Source organism: Pecten maximus, chromosome 19 (genome assembly GCF_902652985.1).
Source record: "Pecten maximus chromosome 19, xPecMax1.1, whole genome shotgun sequence".
Lineage (NCBI taxonomy): Eukaryota > Metazoa > Mollusca > Bivalvia > Pectinida > Pectinidae > Pecten > Pecten maximus.
Window position 1 is genome coordinate 20,542,021 of NC_047033.1, and position 27,198 is coordinate 20,569,218.

The window sequence follows — 27,198 nt, forward strand, 5'->3', positions numbered from 1 at the left end:
AACTGGGGCCGCGGTGGCCGAGTGGTTAAGGTGTCCCGACACTTTATCACTAGCCCTCCACCTCTGGGTTGCGAGTTCGAAACCTACGTGGGGCAGTTGCCAGGTACTGACTGTAGGCCAGTGGTTTTTCTTCGGGTACTCCGGCTTTCCTCCACCTCCAAACCCTGGTACGTCCTTAAATGACCCTGGCTCTTAATAGGACGTTAAACAAAAAAAAAAGAAATTATCTTTAACTATTTTGGTTTTCTCTTCTCCTCTGGTGGAGCAGTGGAACAATCATGAACTTTCTCAGAAATACATGTAGCGATAACATATTTTCACTATCAAAATTCAACATGGCTGCCTGTCGGCCATCTTGCTTTCCCAATCAGGCTCTAGATTAAATGTGTACAATTTCGAACAAAGGAAACCTACATACTAAGTTTGAGAGTATGTCGGCCATTTTGTTTTACCGATTTCACACAAAATTGAATGGATACAGCAAGAAACCAAGGAAAATCTTCATGTCAAGTTTGAGAAACATTTTTCAGTGATTTTCAAGAAATAGAGATAGCAAGGATTGTTTACGGATGGACGGACGTAGGGCGAGAAGTCCACAATATGATGATGGGATAAGCGCTGTGAGGTCAAATACTTGATCTGTAAATTGAAATATCTTGCCGAGGACCCGTGTTGAAAAGAAACAAGTAGTTTTTGGGTTAATCTTTATTTAGAAGAGATGTAGGTATACATATTAATTCAAATGATCATATCTCAGTACATGTTTTTCTGATACATGACAAAATACAACACATTAAACAATTACAAATTCATCTGAACCACGAACAACACATCACAGATCAACGAATAAGAACATATCCATACAACAAAATAGCTCGAAAATATAAGTGTTTCGCATATTTATGAAACAACATTTTTATGTCAAGTCAAGTCCGATCAACGCTGAAACACATTAGTATACAATGAATCATCATATTTCTTATATTTCCCCCACCGGAAGAGGACATATTTGACGTTTTAGCACCTAATGCATGTTCAACTTTAATTAGAAAGAGCAGGGATATTTTTTTGTGTACCAGTGGGACTTTTCCCTGATACATCGGGAGTAAGGATAAATAATAACAGGTGGTATATTTACTGAAGACGTACTAAATTTGGCTAGCTCAAATTTTAGCGGGTCACCGAATTAATTTTGTTAGCGCCACAATAAATTTGCGCTGCCACAAAGCTTGCCATAGAAAACATTATAGAGAAACGGTTATTAGCACAGCCAAAATTTAACACAATGCTCCCAACGCGAAAATCGCTATAATGTGATTACCGCTAAAATAAGTACTCTTCCGGTATCCCACTGACGCACATCAGTGGTCAACGAAGATACTATTTGATCAGCTTAAGAGGCCTATGGCGTTTGTATCAACTCTACATGTATATATATAAGAATACTCAAAAACATTTATTTTTGATGGTTCAAATATTCACGGTTTACCCAAATTGTTAAGTAGAAACGTTTTATCTTCGCAGAAATTATTAACCTGATTTTACTATAAATATTAATTCTGATGTATCAAGTTTTCATGATTTTATTGTATCAATAAAATGGCGAAAAAACAGATTGTACAGTATTTAAGCCTTCGGCCAATTTTGGAACCAAATACATCAAACAAACAAAAATATATAATCGAGCAGAAAGACATCATATTTGAGCTAATTAAGTTACATTTTAAAACGTAACGTACATCATAGATACAGATATATTAAATACACAGTATTTTTTAGCAGATAACTTTTCAGCATGAATTTATGATTAGCTACATTTCATTTAATACATACATCTACCGATTGCGCATCTAGCAGATTAACAAAATAAAATTTAAACAACAAAAATAAAACAAAGCATATGTAACAAATAAAAGCATGTCATCGTTCATTTACTACAGAATATAATAAAAAGAAAAGATATTTGAACCAATCACACCAAAACCTGTCATACCCAGTTACACACGAGTAATATCAGTCAGACCCGAGGTACGCCTATGTCGCGTGGACAATCATGCATACTAAATATCATTTGGGCGATAGTTTATGTTTCCTGCATATGCGTATTGGTAACGTTTGCCATTAAAGCTTATGTATATATCTAGCGGCAATAAGAGCGCATGGCCTCTTTCGCACAAGGTGAATTTAACATCATTTCCGGCGTTATCATCACAAGTTTAAACAAAACATTCTTTATTCTTGAGATGTCGAATGCACCGTTAGAGCCGAAATGTAAACAAAATTCATTATTTTGTAAACGGAACCAAACTCACTTTTTACTGTCAAACTTGCTATTCAGGACAATAGAAAATGGAATATGAAGACAGTGGATATTAGGCTTTTGCAGCTTAGCATGAATGAATACTTGTCCTTTTTAGCCAGATATCAAGAAAATGATAACTTTCGTCTAAATCTTGGTTGATACATTAGATTATTAGGATGTTTGTAATTATTATAATTCGATGCATGTAATTATCATTTGACGCATATGCAGAAAACCTAAACAAAAATAATGAAACTAAATCTACATTGTAAATACTTAGCATAAAACAACACATTGAATAAACTAATTTGTCAAATAAACATAAAACATCTAAAAAGCATATGCCTGAGTAGAAAATTGTTTTTCTTCAGATTCTTCATGTTTTCTTTTACTGGCAAATAAGTAAAAGTTTAAGCACAATGTATGTATGATTTCTTGAAAAGCACTTTACAAATAATTTTCTACAAATATCAATTTGAAAAAGAAAAAGGGTATTAGGTATTACGCAAATACTTCGTATGTTTATTAAACGACTATAATAGAACTTGCTCAAAAGACAAATATATTAACATTTTATTTTGTTATGTTAAATAGGTAAAATATAATATCAAAATATGACATCAGTAAAGCACCAATCACAATACAAGTACTGTATAATTATCAATTAGTTACAAAGTCGTTCAGGGAATGGTTAATGTTTTACATCATATATGATAATGTACATTCGTAAGTTGCACTTTTTGAAAGACAACGAGTGCTACAACAAAGCGATATATAAGTTAACAAACATCACTTACTGAAACATATAAGTGACTAAGATCATAACTGTGTGTCACCTGTGTCTTTCGAAAGCTTTGGATCTGCGGGAGGTACTCGCCTTAGTTCAAAGTCATTGTCACGCGGCACATGTCGCGAGGATGAGGCATCCGAAGCCTCGGTTTCAGAGTCTGACTCATTCACAATTTCCGCCCCACCATCTGCGGTGTCATAGATATGTTCCGTTTTCCGGGTAGGGGAGGTGCTTTCAATAATGACATCCATGTTCCTGTCATGTTTACCATTGTTTATAACACCGATAGACTTACCATTGTCTTTATGGCGCGATGCTTCCGGCGGACCTATTCCGTCCGTGATTATGTTAAAAATAGGCTCAGCGTAACTATTCCTATTTGACCAGGCACCCATATCTGGCAACGAAAACTCGCTGTTTGACCGGGTCATCTTTGCAAAACCTCGTAACCACGAGTTTCGTTTGTCGTCCTCTGAGATTGTGTTGAGGCTTGTACGAGATTGTCCCATCACAGATCGTAACAGGGAGCCCCAGTTGTTACCTTGGCCCTCATATTTGGCTTTCGTAGCCAGGTTTTTCCACCTATCCTTAATGACCTCTGCTTTATGAATAACAGACTCCTTATTTTGTTCGAGAGACTCCAGTGCTCGCCTAGCTTTTTTGCTTCTCTTTTTGTCACTTCCTTTTCTTTTGTTCCTTGAACCATCATGACTGTTTTCACTTCCACGTTTTTCTAGATCCTTTGCAAATTCAATGAAATTGTTAAGAAACTTTCCTCCCAGACTTCCAGCTTGAGGCGCTTGACGGCGCTTTCGTTTTGTCAGCCGTATGATTGTCTTTCTTCGTCTAATTTTCGGAGAGTCGTCTAAAGTAATACTGCTATCCTCATCAAGATCGCTGCCAGTGGTTGATATCGACCGAGTGTCGTCGTCATCAACGAAACTTTGCATTTCCTTTACTAACTGCACTTTACTAGCAATGTCCATCTGGGCGATTTCATTCTGATTTGGCTTCATACAATTAGCCTCCGTTGAAGCCATGATATGCAAGAAGGTAGCGAGACGATGGAAGAACATAGCAACAAACTGGATGACGAGTGCAATACCGAAAACTGACATGAACAGAAGTGAGATAGGTTCGAGTGAAAGTAGTTTGCCCGTCTCAGTGTCCCTACAAGGGAGCGGAATAGCAAGTCCTGAACCCTGGGTCCCATCGGCACTTTTACTCGTTGCATTGGAAAATTGCAAGCTGAATATGATTATGACGAAGAGGGCATTCACCATGAAAAACATCAAACTGATCTTATTCCGAAGTTGGAGGAGATCCTTTTGCATCTTTTTCTTTTGCGCTTCATTACTTTCCAGTGGGAAGAGATATTTTGCTACTAGGTCCTTCCAGAATGATTTTTCGTCTTTGTTGAGGTAGCGGATCTTGCCGTGTCCAATGTCTGGATCGTGTATCCAAAAAGGTGTGTCGTCTTCATGAGGCATTGCCTTGTTTTGATAGATCGGATTATCTGTGGACAGAAAAGAGGGTTATGTGTAGTAGTTGTTACAGCCTCTGGTATTGAGTAGCAAAATAGATTTAGGATAAAGGGTGGCCATTTCGACTGACGGGGAAAAGATTATGGATGTACATAAGGGGAGATAATCAGATCTACTAAATACTATAGGTAATACAAAAGGGCAATGAACGCTCCTATAAGTGTACAAGAGATGATGCTTGGTGGTATAGACTTTAAATATGTCCATTTTAAAGTAAACATAAACAAAACGAGAAAAAATAGAATCCCTGAGATTGTTATTACACGGATTAATTATGTGATAATCAATATTGTTAGGGTCATCGATATCTTCAGTTTTGATAATCATATCTGCAGGAAAAAGAAGTGTGATTTATTTTAGGAATCCAACACTGATTACTTTGATACATGTATGTACAGTGTGCATGTGATATAGAAAGCCACACACATCATTAAATGTACACAATTTTTACCAATTGGTGACAATCAAACAAAACTTGTTTAAAAAATATTTTGATAAGCCTCTAGAATGCATTATCATTAAAATCGTTAGATATGAAAACGTTTATTACACGAAAACACTTGTTTTAAATGTCTAACTCCGACTACAGGTGATGCGCCAAATGACCTTCAAATTGACCTTAGGGAAACTTTCCCTAACTTAAGTAGTGATGACAATATAAAGCGACTGGATCGTTCTTCAAAGTGCCAATAAAAATCATTAAAACATTAAAACCGAATGAAAAGAAATTATCAACTATATTATGTCAAACATAGAGAAAATTTGACATTGTATGGAGCCAGATATCCTCATAACTTCAACAGTCTGCTTATGTTCGGATAAGTCATTTCCGTGTTACTGGTTTACATATAATGTTGGGGCACGGCGGAGTTCGAATGATTGAACGATCGGATATGTCACTGCTGTCAAAGTGAAACATTTTAGCTATATACAAGTATAACGGATTTCTGTACTTACATCTTATTCCAGATTCGTCCGAACGCTTCCGGTTATCCAATGTCCCCTTCCCATTGAAATCTTCATCTGTTACATGCGTCCCAGCATCAACAGATTGTACTGTTGCTTTTTTCTTAAACATGGCAGATTCAAGGCTATCTAATTTCTCCAAAATGGCGGCAAATGTGTCCTCTGTTTGATCCTGTTGTGTTTTAGGACAGCAGAGACACTTGAATAGATTCCCGAACGAAAAGGCGTAGTCGCTATCCTCCTGGTTCTTGTTTTTGAACTTATCCATTATTGACGAAATTTTATTAGACTTGGTCGCTTTCTTTGGTTCTGCTGGATTTGTAGCCACGGCGTTTTCACGAGTTCCCCAAGACACGATGTGCATGTTACATATCGAGTAAATCATTAATAACATGGACATACTGGGCACTGCCAGGAAGTAGAGAGCGCCATGTAACAAACATGTAAACTCCTGGGGATGCAATATGGCCGCTGTAATGAACGCTCCTACCAAGAATAGAAGAAAGATGGTGGTCGGTGAACAGATTCCTTCTCGTTTGATCTCCAGGCCCAGACCGACGATAACAATCATCATAACCATTGAGTAGATCAGCGAAAGCACGCCCGCCAGACGGAGCTGCATAATAAGAAAAAATACTTTGGTTTAAATATTACCTGCCATACAAAGAAATAATCAAGTCTGTTTGATTGAATGTCAGAAAGGGGAAAATAAAAGTCTAAATACGCACGATCATCTACATATGTATTCTTCTTAGTCATCTTAAGAAAGGCATTTCCCTAGTGGATGAATACATTATCCTGTTTCAGTAAGTGATTAGATCTGCCTCAAAGTTGTTTTATCGGGCGTTTGATTAACAAATACGCTAAAATTTTACATAATATTGATAGACAGTGTAGGAGGTTATTTAAGTGTGTATCATTTGTGACAATCCAGAAGTACGCACCTGCCATTTCGGCTTCAACACGAAACATCCAATCAGAAACAGAATAACAGGAGCGAGGTTGATAAGCAGGGAGGTGACGAGGTCTATTCGGAAAGCACTGTTGAGGGCGCCGATGATAAGAAGAAAGATAGTCCCGGGAGTGACGAGAGACGAAATGAAGAGCAGCAACTGGTACAACATGTACAACCCGGAAACGTTTTCGTTAATAGAGATGACATTTCGCCAGTCCATCAATAGATCCATGATATTAGCCATTGTCGAAGGCGCCCAACGTCTTCTCTGGTTGTAGAACTCGTTAAATCCTTCCGGGGCATAGGTCAGAGCGTCAGCAGCAGCAGAATATTCTACTCGGTAACCTTGCTGTAGTAGTAGGGTACATAGCCATCGATCCTCACCTTCAGGTCACAAAGAATGTATTTTACATGTTTATGGTTAACAAAAAATATATCAATTGTATGATAAGAAGATTAGGTTAAATCAGAATAATGATAAAACATTACTTAAATATATTATATATCTTATGTGCCGAATATGAATATCAAAAAAATTATTTTTATATCCACTTGTTGTGAAGTACATGTAGATAATATCACGTATCAAAACATACAAATTATAACTGTTTATCTCAAAATTCATAACATCCCCTAAAATAAAATTATTAAGAAAGTACAAATAGCGACGGTTATGAGGAAAGACACTATGAAAGAGAAAGCATGATCTGATTATGAAAACCATTTAGATTTTAATTGATTGCTTGTCGAAAAACACGTATAATACCGGGTATACATAATCTGCTCCGTCATATTCTACACAAACGCCATGAATTGCCTTTGACACCCGTAAAATAAAACTAACATTAAGTGTGTTGTGACGTCATCCGTTCATATCGTCATACGATTGATTAGTTTAACAAAATGAAATAAAACATTTTTAATGAAATGATTATATTTAATAATTTCTCTTATTCTTATTCACCATGAAATATGCATCATCGTCAATTTATTAAGCTCAAGAGTACCCTCGCAAATGAAATAAATTATTTTAAAATATATTCCATATACCAAACCTATACATTATGCTCTCCTTATCATAAAAAAACTATTATCAACCAATCTCTTACTGTATGGCCGATAATACTGCGTTAACACTCACCCTGATCGTACTGTACGTAATGCCTCGCGTTAGACGAAAGTGTAGTGTATTTCCTCATCACGTTGTCATCCATCAGGGACGAGGCGCGAAACAAGGAGAAACATCCGGGGCTGCAGAGTACGCAGCCAATCATATGCTCGGTAGCTTTTTGAAGCCAATGACTGATGGCGTATTCGAACTTCTGATACCATATCATTGGACCTGAAACAAATTTATTACATGTCAGACTTTATCTAGTTTCATAATTAAGATCAAACTTATAAAGCAAAACATATTGCAATCAACAAGTAATTAATATACAGACTCCCAAATGGTGAAAGTCAGCAAACACTTTCTTCAAAAATTATACTTTCCGTTCCGTGTCTTCAGGGGACATTTATTTTTGACAATGCATCCAAGTCATCTTGGTATGTCTCAATATCCCAGAAACAATATATCTTTTTAAGAAGAATACAGTTATACATTGTTTACCTGTTCCAATAGGGTGAATACGTCCACATGCCGCGCCTACTTTCTCGTTCTTCCTCATTCTATCGACTAGAAGTTGGACTGCTGCTGGTTTGAAATCCACATCTCCATCGAGTGCCAGTATGAATGTGTTATCAGCAAGCTTCTGTTTCCGTCGCGCGTCAAGGGGTTGAGCAACCAGTTTGTATCCAAGTAGATAGTACATATACATTACCTGCAAAAATATATTCAAAATAAGTATATCGCAATCATCCAAGGTAATAGGTCGCCATCTTCGTTAGTTTTACGACATCAACATTAAAATAGCTGAAACTTTATTGCCAATTTCTTTTTGATCCAGTTCCTAACCAAAATTTAAAGAACCTGTTGCAATATAATTATATAGGTTGTATATATGTATATAGGACTAATTCTGTTTCCTTGTATGTTTTGAAATGTTCATCGTCATAACAAATAATATCGGAAATCGTACCTGGCTCCATCGCTTCTTGTGACGTATTTTGGCATTGTCTTTTAGGTGGACGGTTAATTTGTTGTTTCCCGGAAGTGTCCATTCTAGCCTACCCCCATAAGGCGTTGGATATTTTGTGGGAGGAGATATCTTAACCATAACCTTGTGTACTTTACTGTAGGTTACAACAATAAAGAAATGAAATATTTATCAGTTAATAAATCGACAACCGTATAGAGCAGGATAATGTTGTTTGATGGAAATAATCTCTTATATTATGGGAGTTAAACAATAATGGGAAAAGGTAGAAGAAAACAGTTAGACTATACAAAATTGAAATTTATATTGCATCTGAGATGAAGAATTGCGGGCTATAAGATAGCTACCTGGCAGCTTCGTCCAGAACGTTTATCATTTGTTTGACGAAAGTGTTGGCTCGGTACTCGTATTCATCGTCATCGTGGGCCTCGAAAGCATTGTCGAAAAATATATGGACTGTAAATAAAAGGAAGAAGTTCAAACATATTATACGTTAATGGTTTCATAAAACAAATATTGTTAAAGTATACAATTAAAATGATAGTTTTCCAGTTTACGTGTAATCATTGATATTTTTGTTTTCAAAATAAAAGAATTCTACTTAGCAAAGTCCATTTATGAAAGTTCACCTAACAAAAGATTTATATGACTTATATGGTAAAATGTTTCTCTAACTAAAACTTCTCCAATTTAAAGAGCACTTCATAAATTGTATTTGAAAAGAAAAGCATCTTTGCCAGGGTCAATTCTGGCAATTTAATGAGTTTGCGTAGTAGGTTTTAGTTCTTACCTTCAAATTCATAATAGTCTGGATCGACAACATCGAAAAATTTCTGAGCATTCTTTCGGGCACACTGGTCGTTGTCAAGTCTGTAAAATAGACATGTTATATAAATGAAATGTTCTATCAAACAGGTACTTTGAAGATGTTGGCATATGGTAATAACACCAATATGGTCTCCAGTGCGTTATTCAAAACATATCTCCTTCATAGAATACCCGTTTCCTGAAGCGTGATAAGAAATAATGTTAAAATTTCATTTTCGTTTTGCTCCTGTTAATTTGAAACATTTTATTATATAAGCAGATGAGATATTTAATATAAAAAAATCATAATTTATTTTTATTTTGTTCTGAGTTCTACACATAGAAGGCACACATCAAACAATGCATAAAGAACAACCGTTCTTTAAACAAACAAAAACAGGAATGGACGTTTGAGAAAGCTAAATCAAAACATGTCCTAATATCAAGTACCTGAAAAGTGACGTCAGCATCTGACTCATCTCCTTTCTCGTCTCGTGCCACATGGTTGCACACACATAGATCATAGGTGTTATGTTGGATTGTATGGACAATCCCCTACTGGGCATTCTGGGGCCAAACTTATCGGCAGACATGTAGGTATTCTCCTCTGTGAACTTCTTGACCTGTTCATGTTTAAAATGAACAATGTTAAAAATGAACAATGTTTAAAATGAACAATGTTTAAAAAGACGCATTTCGACTCTTTCTTATCTAGTTCATAAACAAGCAATTCTACTTGATCTGCTAACCATCATTATGGTATGCAAATGATTACTCGATGGGCAGTTTCTGTAAGACCAGTTTCTGTAAGAACAGTTTCTGTAGGGACAGTTTCTGTATGGACAGTTTTCTGATATATTGGAAACCTGGCATACGCTTAACTTATAGATATACCGAACATGCACGAAAATATCTTAAAATTATAGATACGTTTTACTATTGTTTGTATTTATAGCTATGTACTGTGTGACGTCAGTGGTATATGATAAAATATTCTAATATTGTGAAACGATTATAACAAAGAAATAATTTTCGCATTAAATGGGGGAACATTTTTCTCTACTGGTATTACTCCTTTCTCTAAAATAACGAAAATATGACTCATTAGCTGTATGAAGCAAAAGACGCTTATTCCTCCGGGTCACCAGGAGTCTTATTCTCCGTATACTCAGGAATCTCCATGCAAATTTATACTTTGCGGATGGGACACTGAGTAGAGACAAAGGTCTACCTTTTCGGAACCTCGCGATTCTCGGTCTTTATCGTCCCGACGTCTGTTTAACATCAGAGACTGTTCGAGTAGTACTCCGCAGTAGAGAGGCTGGACGAAAAGTCTGAAAACAAGGGCAACATTACGATAAATATTTATTAGGTATACAATGCTTCCTAAAGATAACAATTTTATATAAATTGTTAGTTATCCTGATGCCTGTACTGCATAGTTGTTAATTTTCAAGGGGCTAATATTTTGCGGTTGTCCCTGCCAGACCTAGTTTGAGGAATTTAATTTCGCGCAACCATGCCTTGTTAACTTTCTTCCGTAAACATCTCTACACATTATTTTTTGCATGTGTAGTAATTCGCTGTGTATCGGACTATATTTAATGACCGGGAATATTTAATCCATCACGAATTGTTAACAACTCTGCAGTATTTGGGAATCGCATCAACGTTAACAACTACGCAATATTGTGACTACTGGATAAAAATATTAAATATATTCCATATTGCGGACGTCATTATAGCGATGTTTATTCCTTGGCATCCCATAACGATGTTCAATAATAAGATGGTCTCTACGGAAACACAAACAGAAAACAGTACGTAGAATTTAAACAGAGAAAACGAGAATCGGTCATTATATTGTAATTCAAATTTGTTACTTTATATTTGTCTCCAGTTATTCCCACTTAACTCTAGCTATCTCGAAAAACGTATCTTTAAACGTTTAGACGTATTTTCGGTCTTGGTCGTCAGTTGACAACATTTGAACCTATCTACATTTGTAATCAACGCATAAACAATACTTCTCTGTATGGAGTTTATTCATTAAATCGAACTCATCTTTATGTATATTACCTTTCTGTCTGCGCTAACCGCTCTACACGAGGAATCCATATATGGAATGTCACCCACATGAAGGACAACCACCAGCCGAGTGTGACCGGAAGATAGTAGTCGGAAACGAGGTTGTCCAGGAAGTCATAGGAAATTCCATGTATGTCACATGTCCAGTAAAGATAGTCCGGCATAAGCGGACCCGTGGATCCGTTCAGTTTGAATGATTCACAATTCCCCATGAAGAGACCTAACATTATGGGGGCCGCTAACATCAAAGGCAAAGAAAAACTTACGACCTGTAATAGAATTTTACAAGCGGATTTGGCGAACGTGTAGCACAGAAGACAAGAAAACACCTGCACTATACTGATCCAGAATGGATCGTTCATGTAATTCTTGCTCTCGACGTTGGCAGCATTTAGTGGATTCACAAAATGTGGGCAACTCATAACTTTGTCGTCGCCGAGATAGAGTAGTTCTGCCACACAAGGAGCTTTGAATTCACTAATCAAGGCGACCATAAATCCAAACGTCATCAGGATCTTCCAGAAACTGACTATCATATAAATCCGGGTTCTCATACGGCGGATGTTTCTTTTAAACTCCTTTAAGGCATTTCCAAATTTCCCTAAGTGAGTGAATTTGTTGATATAATTTTCCCACCATCCTAACGAAATAAGAAATAGTGACACGAGAATCGACCAAGATTCATTCAAGTTTTCACCACGCGTCAAATTGACCGCAGGCCACAAGATCAACACAGAGGCTTGAAACACCATTGCGACAAAGTCGGCTATAAGAAGGTAAACGGGTTTTCCTGCCTCGCTCTTGTTGTCGAATATCTTAAGTAGAGATGGTAAAAATGCTACCCCAAAAGTCAACAGTAACCCTCGCACAGGGTCTAAGGTAGGGAGCAGGTAAAATACGAAAATGCTGATCCCTAGGGAGTGAAATGTTTCGATGACAAGAACCTAAAATGAAACAGAAATACTGATAGATATTGGTTGTTATTGAATACTTGTTGATTTATTTTACTGGTGCGTGTATTAAAATATTCTATGACCTACTTTATTGAACCTTGTTGATTTCAAATAGGATATCATTAATGCAAATTTATCTACAAAATAAATATATATTATACTGTGATAAACCACTCAAACGAAGACAATGCACATGCATGTAACCGAAGCCTTGTTTTAAAGGATAAAACACTAACATGGGGGAAATTTTACCATCAAAGTGTCAACTAGAAAGTTGTTCTTACCATGTTTCCAGATTATTTTCGTAAGATTTATATAATATTTAATTTAGAACATAAATTTAACTTATCATTCATACTTTTGTAGTTTTTCTAAATTTTTGCTCACTTTCGACTGCTGTACTAACAAAAGCTTACATTTAGAGAATTTATTTACCAAAGAATTTTTTTCTGGAAGTTGAACTTACCAATGCCAACACTCTGAACCTAGTATGCCGTGTTTTCTTGAAACAAACTCTCCAGAGCGATTTCACACAAGTAAACATATAGGGCGTGCACACCACAATGAATAATGCCCAAATCCACCGAACTTCGACATGCTGCGAAAACTGAAAGGTGTCTTTCAGAGGTTCGTCCGGAAGCACTCGACGGCAAGACGTTACTTCCCGTGGTAGCAATGTTGTAACACAATCCAACGTCACATTCGTGTAAATGTTTGATGTTATGAGAAACAACATACTTTTGCTAAGTATTGTCATCGACATGATGAAAAGTGTCAGGAATATGCTAACAATCACCTTCACAACTTTCTTTAAAACGTTTACGAACAGATCATCAAAGACAGAGTTACTTTTCCTTGGCATAATACGGAACACATCCCACGGTTTTATAGCCGTCTTTTTGTCGAGGTTCGATGAACTGAATCAAATATAAAAAGATCACAATCAATTGACTCACACAACGTATAAACTAAAAAGAAAACTAAACATATCAAACTCGTACATCAATTTATATACATGTATCGCATCCTTTTATAGAATTATATATTATTTGCATTTCTAATATTTGGTTACTGAAACTATTTATATTTATATTTTATCAAGGAAAAATGAACTTGCGTGTAAACAAGCGGTATACTGTTGTTATCATATTTTTTTTCTGGGGAAACTTTAAATTATTTATTCATTTTTTTTCTGACAGGTTTTGTATATTTGCCGGAGAAAACCTACAGAGTTGAGTCCCTTGTGTCATTAATAACACTGTAGTTCCGGTCCGGTTCCGGAAGTGCCTCGTTTTCCATAGTTCTTGTTAGAGTTGAGGCACGCGAACTATTTGGATCTTTGTTGTCACTGGTGCTGCTCGTGTCGCTCCAAGATGGCGCCTCTGTGTTGACGCTGTCGACATTTTCAGTGAAGGCGGGATTAACGATCCCAGTGTGGTTAGCCTTAAACAAATAAGGGAGTTATTAGATTTTCTTTGACCCAAGATAAAATCAAAGACGTTGGTCTAATTTTCATATTCAGTAGGTCATGATACTTTCAGAAGTGGCTTGCCATAGGTAGATCGTAAGGTGTTGTAGGCGTGAAGGCGTTTTCTATGTAAGCCCTTGCATTCTATTGATGTGGTGGTAGGCCCGAGTTTTTATCATCACGAGTGGGTAAAACAAAGGATTAGTATTTATAGGTATGTTTACTTCAATCCCCTGCCATGTTGTCATCAAATGTTAAAGTTTGTGAAAGCTTTTTTAACATCCAAATGAAGTTGTATGTGCGAAATAATACTACTGTTTCATAGGTTGTACATAATATTTACCAAAACTATAGAATTTTTTTTTATTCCGCCTTTTAAAAGCGGTATTTTGAAATCATACATTGATGATGTATGATCATCATCATACAGATGACAGTGAAATGTATAGCAATCTAACCATACCAGAGTGAAATTCCACAGATATTCTTTGTAATAATTCGCAAATGATTATGATCGCACGTTTACTTCAAAATAATAAACATCGTAAAGAAGCAATATCGATATACTTCCTTGACTATTCTGTATTAACCATGTAACGTATAAGTTTAGCCTCGACAAATCCTTCATAGAAGAATTAAGGTGTTACACCAATACCCATAGAATTACAGTCTACTACGAGGAGTTTTTCAAAGATTTGACTTTCTATCAAAAGACCACTCTTCACTAAAGAATAGACGTACTTCAGTTAACATCTAACCGTTCAGGTTTGCACCAAAATGAATGATTTATTTTACAGAAATCACGCAATAGACTTCAGCTGCTAGTGTATTTTTTTTAATTTTTTTTTTTAATTTTCATTTGTTCGAAGCATATTTCCACTTGAAAATAAAGCTTTCCTCAGGACAGGTAAATAACAATACACTTACCTGTAGCATTCCGGATTTCATGACTAAGTTCTCGGTGCTGGTAAAACCGTTTGTATTCGGGAGTGGGATCGACCTACGAACTACAGGTCCACCCGGCTTTGTCTCTGGAACCTTGTCTGGCTGTAACTGATAAAACAGATTCATCCACATTAAAACGACATGCTGTGTCTATTTCTGCTCGGTACAATTAACACATATGTTGTTTTGATAAATAGAATATTTCCACCTATTGGATACTTTGTGTAAGTATAATTCTATTGCGATTGCGTGTAAAAATGCATCAATACAAAATAAATTGGATTAAACATTAATGTTACGAAATTAGTGCTAGACATTGATAAATTGACGGAACATATAAAGTAGACTTATCGAATAACGTGCGGACAAAAATGTAAGGATGTAGCATACTAGTAAAAGTTTTAAAATGTTATAAAAGAGGGGCACATATAAAGAGTATGGGCTTGGCCACGCTATCAGTGTCAGCCGAGCAGGTAGTTGGTATGTCATTTCACATCATTCTCTTAGTATCAATCTTTCATTGATAAAATACATGCTTTTCAAAATATTGACGAATTGATAATAGAATGGATAGTGTTTAGCAACAAAGATGTTTTGCAACAAATATTATATGCATTAGCACCCGGATATAGAAGCATGGATAATAATTTGGTGAATATCACGGAGTAATGATATATATAGCTGCTGTGACTATCAATCGATAAACTAATTAAGTTCATTGCCTGTTTCCAGATCAACACAGTTTATTACTAAAACAAAAGTATACCTTTTTCATATTTTAGAACCAAAGAATTTAAGTTAAAAGACTTGAACAAACTCTTAAATTGACAACGGATAATTAATACATTATAACGATTTAAAACATCATTACGTTGTATGAGTTTGTTACATTTGTGTCTTGGAGGAATAATGGTTATTATCTACCTGCTCTTAACATTGGCAATACCTTGATGGTTGATTAAAATGTTAGTTGAACAAAGCCGCCGTTATCTATTCTAATCAAATCTTATTTTTTACATCCAAACATTATCATGTTTACATATCATTACATATATTCATTAACAACAAGACACCTTTGTCATCTAGATTATCACATTTCGTTCGATGTGTTTTAATTTCCTCTGTCGCCTCAATGAAATAAACACTATAGGCACGTGACACCACTGACGAGTCCTAGGCCAACTTTACAGCGGTAGGATGCAGTTTATGATTCATATTTATTTTCACTATTTCTAACACACAATAAGTATTGGGCGATATTAATATCTAAGCGTGTCTTATGCAAAATCCTTTGAATGAAAGCTTCACGGGAGTCAATACATTCCAGTGTGTCGCAAGTTGTACATTAACATAACAAATTTTCCTCTTGAAGAATAAAGTCAGATCACCTACACCGACTACCACGAGTCCGGCTGGTAATTTTGATCTTTAGTAAAGGTCAGGATTGTCAGAATACCAGTGTTGAGTGGGCTATAACCAGAGCAGTGTTCGTTGTCGGGATGATCCTTCCGGAAAATGACGGACTGCTTTAATTTTACATATGTCCTAATCGACAGATGTGTCCTTCTTTGAAGATTGAATTAACCAAACATGACAGAACGTTTTTAATAGTTGTTATGGTTAGTATATTAAAGACGATGTATGTATTCGATTGAAGCTGAGCATAATGCTGGCCTATCAGAATGAAAGTTTACTCAGAACGGTACACAAACAATGGCAGATGTCCCGATTAAGAACATCCGATAGATTACAGGGAAAGAAATTTGTGATAATTTTAAAATCTGGAAATGGACGAACTGTCAACGATGTATTCTTCTTCATATCATTTATTTACAAAATGATTATTAACTACGGGAATCCATTGATTAATTACAGAAATATTCGAACTAATTACCTTCCTCATTTAATTTTTTTGAGTTTGAATTGAGGTTTTGTTTCAGGTCGATATTCTATTGATATCGGTGTGGCATATGAAATACGTTATATGTAAACTATAAACATATCTTCAACAAAATAAATATACATGATCTTATTAAAAGAAAGATATTTACCATTTACTAATCAATTAAGATTACATGTATATACGATTTTACGTAACATACATGTAATACATGCTCATAATTCATTTATTTCAATCACGCTTACAGTAAGATAAATGTTAACAAATTGAGTATATCTATAATTAGATTGGTTTATTATTGTCAACTTTTCCCTAATTACACAAACTATTATTATTCCCGTAAAAAACAGAGCATACATCATATATTGTACTAGGCAAGAGTACGGGAACATTTCAGTTTTATATTTAAATGCTTACATAAATGTTGTATTTTTGAAATAAACGAAAAACAAAAGAACTGTAAATCATATGTAGAAAGTTCTAATTTAACCACCACGAGATCGCCCGTACTAGGTTTCATGCATCAAAGATTTTTAATCATTCTACAGTAAACATTTAAATTCATTTGTGAATGCATTTCTCTATTTTCACGCTATATTAAATCCCCCGCGAAAAAAAATGAAGATAAATGTTTATAAATTGATTATTTGAATTATCTTTAAGCATGTTATGCAAATTAACAGAAAATGAAAAAAAGTTCATTAATTAGTCAATTAATTACTGCCCTCATGTTTTCCTTGTAAATGAAGAAAAAAGTGTTTTTCTACTTATCTACAACAGCTTGTGTATGCCATGAAATTGAACAGAACATAATTAATTTTCTACAAATCATAGAGTTTGTTATCTTAATGACCTGGAGAACTGTGCGCATTAATTACTTACAAAACCTTCGTATACTCTACGTAAGAGAACTGGTGTCCAATTGTCGTCCTCATGAAGTAGGTCCATTATCATAACAATGAGGGTAACAAATGAAACACATTAGATGGGACATCATTCTTACCAGGTTGTTCATTTCAAATGGAACAGTTGGATTAAACACTACACCTTGCGCCCTTGATGAGTGAAGCAAACATCGAGTCTCTACTTTGATGAGGACGGAAGGTAGACGGATGACATATCATGGTATCGTTAGCAACTAATGGCTAATTGTTTACTTTATCAGTAAACTTTTACTTATGCAGAGTTAACCCTGTGTGTCAGAGGGAGGCTGATATCATTACTATCAGTAAGACGGTCGTCAGCGGATGTGAATCTGGGCGGTGGTGACAGAGATTCCAAGTAATTCCGCGATAAATGAGAGCCGTCCCTTTTATAAACATTCTACCATCACTATGACGTAACATCAAACGCAACATACATGCTCGCTTTCACACCTTCCTAATGTTTATCTGAACATTTTTTGTGTCCTCTGAGTAAAACTTCGAAAAATGTTAAGTAATTTAAGTGTTTTGCGATGAATTCAGTTCTTCCTTAATTTTAATTTGTTTGTTTGCACATTTGTCGAGACCACATTTGTTTTACTCACGTTTTGCACACGCCCGTATTAGGTGGGCGTAAACCACGTAACACCTAGGCGATATGTGGATCACCTTCAGGAACAAATGTTTGTGGTATTAGTGAGCAGACGAATTACTGTATTTGGTAATTTAACGCCTCTTCCGGATTCCGCTTTTACCGAATTATTTCGTTACACCTTTGTTTTCTACGTTTGGATTATGTGAATTTGAAGAGTTCCTTGTTCATCTTCACTTGCAACACACTCCAACGTAGCTACGTGCACATTTGAACATATCTTAGACAACTATGATTAGTACAAAAATAATTCACAGACGTTTTTGTTAGGCATCGGAGTTGATGTCAATCAGTATTGAAGATACATTTCGAATACAGAATTAAAGCTTATTTCATTTGATTTAGAATATAACCTCTATTATATATTAAGTTGTAAATTCATAAGCTATTATATTTCAGTATGTAGTATATATTGATTTGTTTTGATTATGCAATAAAGAGAAGTTTCCAATCACCTCGGACAGTACTTGTCACAAAAACGCAGAAAATATAACATGAAATGTATAAAAAAAGACCTAATTAACATTAGATAATAATGATGTGGGGTACAAGTAATTAATTATTCCCTGAAATGTATAGAAACAGATCTAATTAGCATTGGCTAATAATGATTTGGGATACAAGTTATTAAATATTCCCTGAGAGTTACACAATATAAAGGGGGTCTTTTGAAGGGTGGTGATAGTGAAAATAAGCAACGTGTCTGGTATTGTATAACAGATTTAACAGCCCATTCCTGTTTTCAATTGATCATAATTATTTTTTTTCGGAGAGGTAGCAATTTCAAAAGGAGTGGGTGGGAAGACGGACTTGACCTACATTGTCAACATTATAGCTTATGCCAAGGCTCACTTGGGGCGTCTGAGGATGGTAAGACATTATATATCGTGTGTGTTAGTGATTGGAGTCAGTATTGATCATGTATGATTAAATGACCCGACGTTTACCAAACACTTCATCCCGAACGACCTTTTATACCACACGGGCCGTCACTCTCGAATGTAGTTCGATTTCACGTCTATAGAGACCTATGTTTGCAAAGCGTTGTCTACACGCACCAAGTTTTGTATCACAGTCAATATTATTTTATGAATATACGTAATAATATCTCAAGTTTTGATTAAATTGTACAATTTAATTCCAATAATAAACGCAAATAAGGAAAAGTTTAAATAATAACATTAGCAGTGAAAGAAAATCATCGAAACACACAATATACAATACTGGCACTTTACCAAAAGCAAAAGTGTATCATAAATTTGCATTACACAGTGTATCATATATTAACGACTAACATCCTTGTAACATTACAACATCTATATTTAGCTAGTTTGTCTATTGCAGAATATCAAAATGTTTTAACAATGAATAAAGTGAGTTTTATAGGCAAGATTTTGTTTCTTTTACAAATTTGCATGAATTTGTTCAGCCACATTTATTTCATACAAATTGATCCTTTGATGAAGTTATAATTATGCGTATTGAACTAATTGTACTGAATCCTTAACATTATTTAATTATTACGTATGTACTAAAGGAAACATATTAAGGTTTAATAATTTGCACTCTTCGTTTATAAGGTGAGCTTATTAAACTTCAAACAACAGAAACTCTGTAATGTTTTGGTACCGCTGACAAAGCTGATCATTTTTTAAACTTCAAACGATTTAAATTAATACTTTACTTATTTATTTTTAGAATAACAAAGTTTGAAATAATAATGAGTGTTGTACAATGTACTTGCCTCGGTTAAAGTCATTAATGACGCGATCAAATATTCCCTAGTGTTAATAGTATTGATCAAAGAGGGTTTAGTAGAAATATATGTATACCAATATACTGTAACTAACTATTTCTCTACACAATATGTACGCCAACATATTGGGCGATATCACTCTTTATCGACTACTAGACATAAGAGCTGGAATTGAATGGCCTTACATTGCTGTCAGGTAAATATCTGAGTGGATTGTTTTAAGTTTTAAATTATCGGAACTGACCCACTTGATGCTTTATCAGATAAAGGTCCCATTCTTGACCTTAAACAATAACAAAATGACGTCTACCGCCGTCTAAGGGGGCGTGCTACACGCGCCTTGGACGGCTACATAACGTTGAAGGGTGTGGGATAAGTCGTACCATCTGTATTGACATTACAAGCACGTAAGTGCATTGAACAAGTATTGATTTGTGGTTTTTTGAGTTTAAGCAATCGAGAGTAAACCCACTTAAAATTTAAAGGATACAAATCATCATACTGCGATATGCATATAGTTGGAATTCTCAACACGACCCCCACAAACGGAAGGTTATATGTTAACATAACATGACATACACTGTTTATCAGACCGGAAATATATCAGGTTAACCGTTAGGTTACAATAGCAAGCCAGCTCAAATACATCATTATGCTAATTCCAATGCTATATTGATCGTACCGGAGATACAAAAAAATGTACGTTCACATATAACGCCAGTTATCCTGTTGCTTACAAGCTTTGTCGAAAGACAGCTTTTTACAACATTGTGTTCAACTTACCAGAAATACACTAACTTATAATTTATCTGGTATATATATCTTTCATCTCAACGAAAATACACTCACTTATAACTCATGTGGCCTATACATTATATCTTACCGGAAATACACTCACTTATAACTAATGTGGTACATGTATACGCATTTCATCTAACCGAAAATACACCCACTTATCATTCATAACTAAAAATACATTTTATCTTACCGGAAATACACTCACTTATAACTAATGTGGTACATGTATACGCATTTCATCTAACCGAAAATACACCCACTTATCATTCATAACTAAAAATACATTTTATCTTACCGGAAATACACTCCCTTATAACTAATGTGGTACATGTATACGCATTTCATCTAACCGAAAATACACCCACTTATCATTCATAACTAAAAATACATTTTATCTTACCGGAAATACGCTCACTTAAATGTATAACTAATATCTAATAAGAGCGAAGTTCTTTACCGTTAACGTGCACGTATGCACAATATTCTAGTCCAACTTCGCATAACGTCCTGCGGGATGGTACAGCCAGAAAAATTTCTGCCGGAAACGGAAACAGTAACAGTAAGGAGCCCGGTGCAGATGTCTGCAGAAACTGTTAACATAAACAGTCTATATAACGTACAATCCAGTTGGTGTGTTCATAATGCTGACTAATTATTTTATATAAAAAGATATCTCTTATAGCGTGAGAATGAAATATAGCTCGACTTATGGTTTCGAGGACGGAACTGGGAACATTCGGCATATTTCCGAAGATTGCCGGAAATTAACCGAGATGTTGCGATTGCATTTGGACGGAAAGTACCGACAGTTCCCGGTTGCAGAATTGGAATGTCGAAAACTACCGAAAGTTAACGACTGTCAAAGGTCATGTCATATAAGGTCACATTCTCGTATTTAAACGGCGAAACGTTTATCACTATATTTTTATGTTGTACATTGGCATACTAGCTAGCTTCGCTCTTTTCAGGCATTGCCTGTTTCATATTATATACATTTTATCTTACCGGATATACGTCCAATTATAACGTCAGAGCATATATAACTAATGAAACTTACATTTATATTACCGGAAGTACGTCCACTTATAACACCAGGTCATGTTTTTCTAACGTGATACAAATGTATATACATTCTTTCTTACCGGAAATACGCTTACTTATGACATTAGTACAAAAAATGTATATGCGAGATATACATTTCATCTTACCGGAAATGTGTACCAGATGAAAGATAATGTTTCCATCGGTGTGACAGATGGTTTTTGATAACTCAAAATGTTGATAACCTGTTAAATGTGCACTATTTGTCGTTGCGTTTTAGCTTTGTACTCGTTATGACCCCCTTATGTATTATAACGCGGATATGACAATGACATCGTAAATCAACAAATACGGTATTTTCAAATAGACGTCAGAGTAAGTATATCCTTAGTCGATAACACTAGTTCTTTATTCTCGGAATATTTCACAGTACCATTTCATCATAGTCTGATATTGGTTGATGTCTACCTTCCAGTGTTCTGTAAAATATTGTTAGAATCCTCATTTTTGGTACCAAGCATCAAGACGAGGCCTATGTAAATGGGTAGTAAGTTTAATATTCATTATTTCTTACAGTGCGCCGTTTGCTAAATCTTTAGTGATATGTGCTTTCAACTTTAGTTTCCTTTGAATCATTGTGACGTTAACATATTGAAATTTTAATTATTGTTATATGTAATAGATAATTGCTCCCTTTGGAAAACTAAGATATTTGATAATAGGTTTGATTTCAAAGAGATACAACAAAACCGGTTCGTTAACGGCGTACTAGAAGGAGGGCAGCTGTTTCTCGAGCTGGTTTTAGCTGTGTATTAATGTCCTACCAATACCTGTGGTCATATAAGGCAAATTTCTGGAGATGGCCTAATCACAAATAATTCATATATAACACAGAATCATGTCTATGATACTATCGATGTAACATTAACACAATATAGGTTTGTTTGATCATTCATTTAGGGCGGTATGGCGATACCAATAGTGGAATAATTTCTATTTTATGAAAAACATATAATAATAAAGCTATGCTTTAGCTGATTATTGTCTTAATGTAAACATTCATTCTAACATAATTACCTGTTCTAAACACTCCGCCATAATGTTTTCCGAGCCGCCCCAGTCTGTATACAGCTTTTTGTTTAAACAAAATGATACCTTTACTTATCTGTGTATGTCTACATCGCTTGCTTCCTAGATGTCGTCTTTAACGTCAACTACGTGACAGGTTTTTCCCTCGATAGTTCTAAATGGTTATATAATAGTTATGTAACCATATTCTCTCGGACAACCTTACAATGCCAGCCGTATGCTTTCCCTGTTGCTATGGTTACGATATATGCACATTCACAAAATATAAATATAGATCTTGTATCACCCTCTTCCTGATTCCGTTTCCAAAACCGTTTGTGACAGAAAAAAAAAACCCTGGAGGGAATTTTAATTGATTCCATAGAGTAAACTGTAAACTTTTGATCTTTTAGACAGGCTGAAACTTAAAAGACTTGTTAAGTTTCTAGAATTTCCTGGACAACGCCTCGTTCTCAAATATCCAAAGTAAACATTTGGAAGATACACGACACGCTGTAGTGCCATACCGACATAACATATACCATGGTTACCAGACTACGTAGTTACCATGGTTACTGAAAATAATGCGTGAACCAAATACACTCACACAAAATACAAATACCGTTGGTCACTGAACCTAAGCTATACTTGCAACAAAACTGCTCATATATACATGAATGATAAATATTTTATCCTGTATATTGAAAGAACATGGACAAAACACATTGCTGGCGAGTGCCTTGTCAGGCATGGAAACCGGGTTATTGCCGTTGTGATCTCCGTCTCTACATCCGGAGTCAAAGATGCAACCTCCATAAGCTGAGTGACAGAAATAGTATTGAAAATATTTTATACAACTTTCTTTTTTTCCTATGAATTTGAACTGAGACTCCCAATAACACCGCATTAGGATTTCGTTGGATGACGTTGTAGAAGAACAGGAGGAACAAACCGCAATAGGAATCGAACCCTGATTTCCGGTATGATAAACCACGGCTCTACCTTCTTAGCAGAGAAAACATGCCCCGTCAGCTAAGTGGCATGACAGCAAACGTATTTACTATTAACGATAAGCCATCCCTCTCCCTTCACGTAATATTAGCCATCGTGTGTTACCTTCGCTGTAAATTTGAGTACAACGTTTCAATACCTGCTGTCGTCGCCTTCATTTCTATATCTTATTTTTTTTTACATCTTGATAACGTCACATTGCTTGCTCCCCACTGTATTTCTTCTTTCTACATTTTAAACTTTTCATATCCTACTCTCTACAGTGTTATATTTTGAGACGTGCTATGGTTCATGTTAACGCCCGCAAAACTGTTTAACTAAGCAACGGAAATATCAAAATCAGGAGATCTGATCTGATAAGATCTGATAAGGATGAAACCCACTTAAGCAAGAATTTGAAAAACTATCTTAACAGATACGCCCGTACATGAACACGAAATATACATCTTTCGCCCTTTTTTGTGCTTGTGTTAATAAGTTTGAAGCTTTTCGTTAAATAGCGTTGTTTGCTCTTCCGGATTTTGAGAATATTTTCTTTTTTATTTACTTATACTTTCTTGATTTATTTTCGTGTGTGAAAAAAATCAATTGAAGGGATATTGCCGCAAATGAACCGCCACTTTTAACATGTTTTATTTAACGTTAAGATTCAAATAAAATGTGCTTTGGGGGAAATCGTGCAAATGGCCTACCTATGTTCAGTACAACGGAATACTTTCAGGTCAGATTTATTAGAAAACATTTGAATCGAGTATTACCAGTTATTTTGATAGTTTCGTATATCAAAGTAAGAAATGTATCGAATGCAAAGCTCAGAAAGAGTAATCATTAGGATGACTGGAGGTTACCACTATAACAAATGATTATTCTCTAATCTGTACACAATCGACCTATTTTGTAACATGTTTTATAAACACCTAAGGCATCGTTAATATTACCTCAAGGGATATCTGTGGCCGTTCTCGTATTGGTCGAAATAAACCGTACCAATTAAATTTTGTAATTATCGGCTGTAATGAATATTTGTATTATTTCGTGAGTTGTTGAAATAAATAAATAAATAAATAAATAAATAAATAAAAATGCTTTACTCCTTAACAAATTGTCCATAACTTTCGGTTGTTTGTTTTGTTTCTGCATTACTGCAGTTATCAGTGTAGATTTTTTATCTTTTTTAGAATGATTGGAATCTCGATTAATGATTTTTTTAAATGAATATCTATCTATATAAATGACATACGAAGTTTTAATGGCTACAGTCGATAGAAAAGTGATCAGGAGCGAAAGTCCTCTGTGCAATTTCCGAATGAACGATTTTCCACTAAATAACTCCAAAATACCGACATTAGCGATACTCCACTTTGACCAGTCCGAAAAATTAAAAACTAGTGAACCAAATCCGGAATAAAAAATCGGTATAACGAGTCTTTACTGTACACAGTCCAGAGTGAGATGTGCTATTATATATATATAACACTGTACAAATGACTGAGACCATTATATTCCAGATTAGCATGGCTTACTGCACACAATCAGATCAAAAGGATTATCTTATTAATATTACGGACTGGGGTGGTTCCGTTATGCGAAAACATCATGACGTTTCGCAAACAGAGTTTATCATAACATCAAACCATGGCTGTATGAATAAATCAACGGGAAAAAACGATATGCAAAACGAACAATATTACAATATCTGTACAAATGGAGACGAGGGGAAAACGAGGGTAGGAAAAGGGCAAGAAGAGGGTAAAAAAGTGGGGACATGTTATAATGGTAACACCAAGAGAAAGCAGAGTTATAGAAAATCGTAAACAAAATATTGGCATCGCAACAAAAGCTTTAAAAATCGCAATTAAAGTATGAGTAGAATGAAACCGGATTTGATACTAACACAACACTGCACGTATAGTTTAAACATTACAATGTACATTTAAAAGTGGAAGCCCGAGTGATTGAACGAAACATGAAACTAAGGATAGAATGAATTGAAAATGAAATGCATGATAATAATAGTCACCCAATATGTCATAACTATACTTCAGAATGTGTTTCAATATACTCCAGAAAGTGTATCATTATAGCAAGAATATGTATCATTATACTTAAGAATATGTATAATTGTACTTCAGAAACTGTATAATTATACTTCAGAAAGCGTATCACTATACTTTAGAATATGTTTAATTATACTTCAAAATATGAATCATTATACTTCAGAATATGGATCAATATACTTCAGAAAGTGTATCATTATACTTTAGAATATGTATAATTATACTCCAGAAAATGTATAATTATATTTCAGAAAGAGTATCATTATACTTTAGAATAATTTTAATTATACTTCAGAAAGTGTACCATTATATTTTAGAATATGTTTAATTATACTTCAGAATATGGATCATTTTACTTCAGAATATTGATCATTTTACTTCAGAATATGAATCATTATACTTCAGAATATGGATCTTTTTACTTCAGAAAGTGTATCATTATACTTTAGAATATGTATTATTACACTCCAGAAAGTGTATCATTACATCAAGAATATGTATAATTATACTCCAGAAAGTGCATCATTTTACTTCAGAATATTGATCATTTTACTTCAGAATATGAATCATTATACTTCAGAATATGGATCATTTTACTTCAGAAAGTGTATCATTATACTTTAGAATATGTATTATTACATTCCAGAAAGTGTATCATTACATCAAGAATTTGTATAATTATACTCCAGAGAGTGTATAATTATATTTCCGGAAGTGTATCATTATACTTTAGAATATGTTTAATTATACTTCAAAATATGAATCATTATACTTCAGAATATGGATCATTTTACTTCAGAATATGGATCAATATACATTAGAATATGTATTAATACATTTCAGAATACGTATCACTATTACTATACTGAAGTATATTGAATCATTATACTTCAGAATGTTCAGGATAATAAATCCAACGAGCTGAAATTAAAATGATATAAGGTTATATAGGCCTATATTTTTGGTAATACAATAAGAAACTAAAACTCACCTTTTGGAATTGAAACTTTTCTTGAATGTTATTGTTTTCGGGTGTATTCATATCATTTATTGTATATACCATTTTGTAGCCCCC

At 34.8% G+C, this 27,198-nt stretch overlaps 1 protein-coding gene across 2 annotated transcripts; it reads right to left on the reverse strand.

Moving 5' to 3' along the window:
• Nucleotides 1-690: 690 nt before the first annotated feature.
• LOC117317766 (chitin synthase chs-2-like) lies at nt 691-27,198 on the reverse strand. 2 transcript variants are annotated; one of them, XM_033872692.1, is made up of 15 exons: nt 27,115-27,198; nt 14,900-15,025; nt 13,733-13,947; nt 12,971-13,421; nt 11,543-12,495; nt 10,695-10,797; nt 9,914-10,086; nt 9,447-9,526; nt 9,004-9,112; nt 8,639-8,792; nt 8,170-8,380; nt 7,699-7,899; nt 6,547-6,941; nt 5,594-6,218; nt 691-4,608 (listed from the first exon to the last, which is right to left on the reverse strand). In XM_033872692.1, exons 1-15 carry the CDS (start codon nt 27,184-27,186, stop codon nt 3,122-3,124), a joined length of 5,355 nt encoding a protein of 1,784 aa, XP_033728583.1. In that variant the 5' UTR covers nt 27,187-27,198; the 3' UTR covers nt 691-3,121. The 2 variants fall into 2 exon arrangements, with proteins under 2 accessions (XP_033728583.1, XP_033728584.1); XM_033872693.1 differs by lacking the exon at nt 27,115-27,198 and adding an exon at nt 17,700-17,853.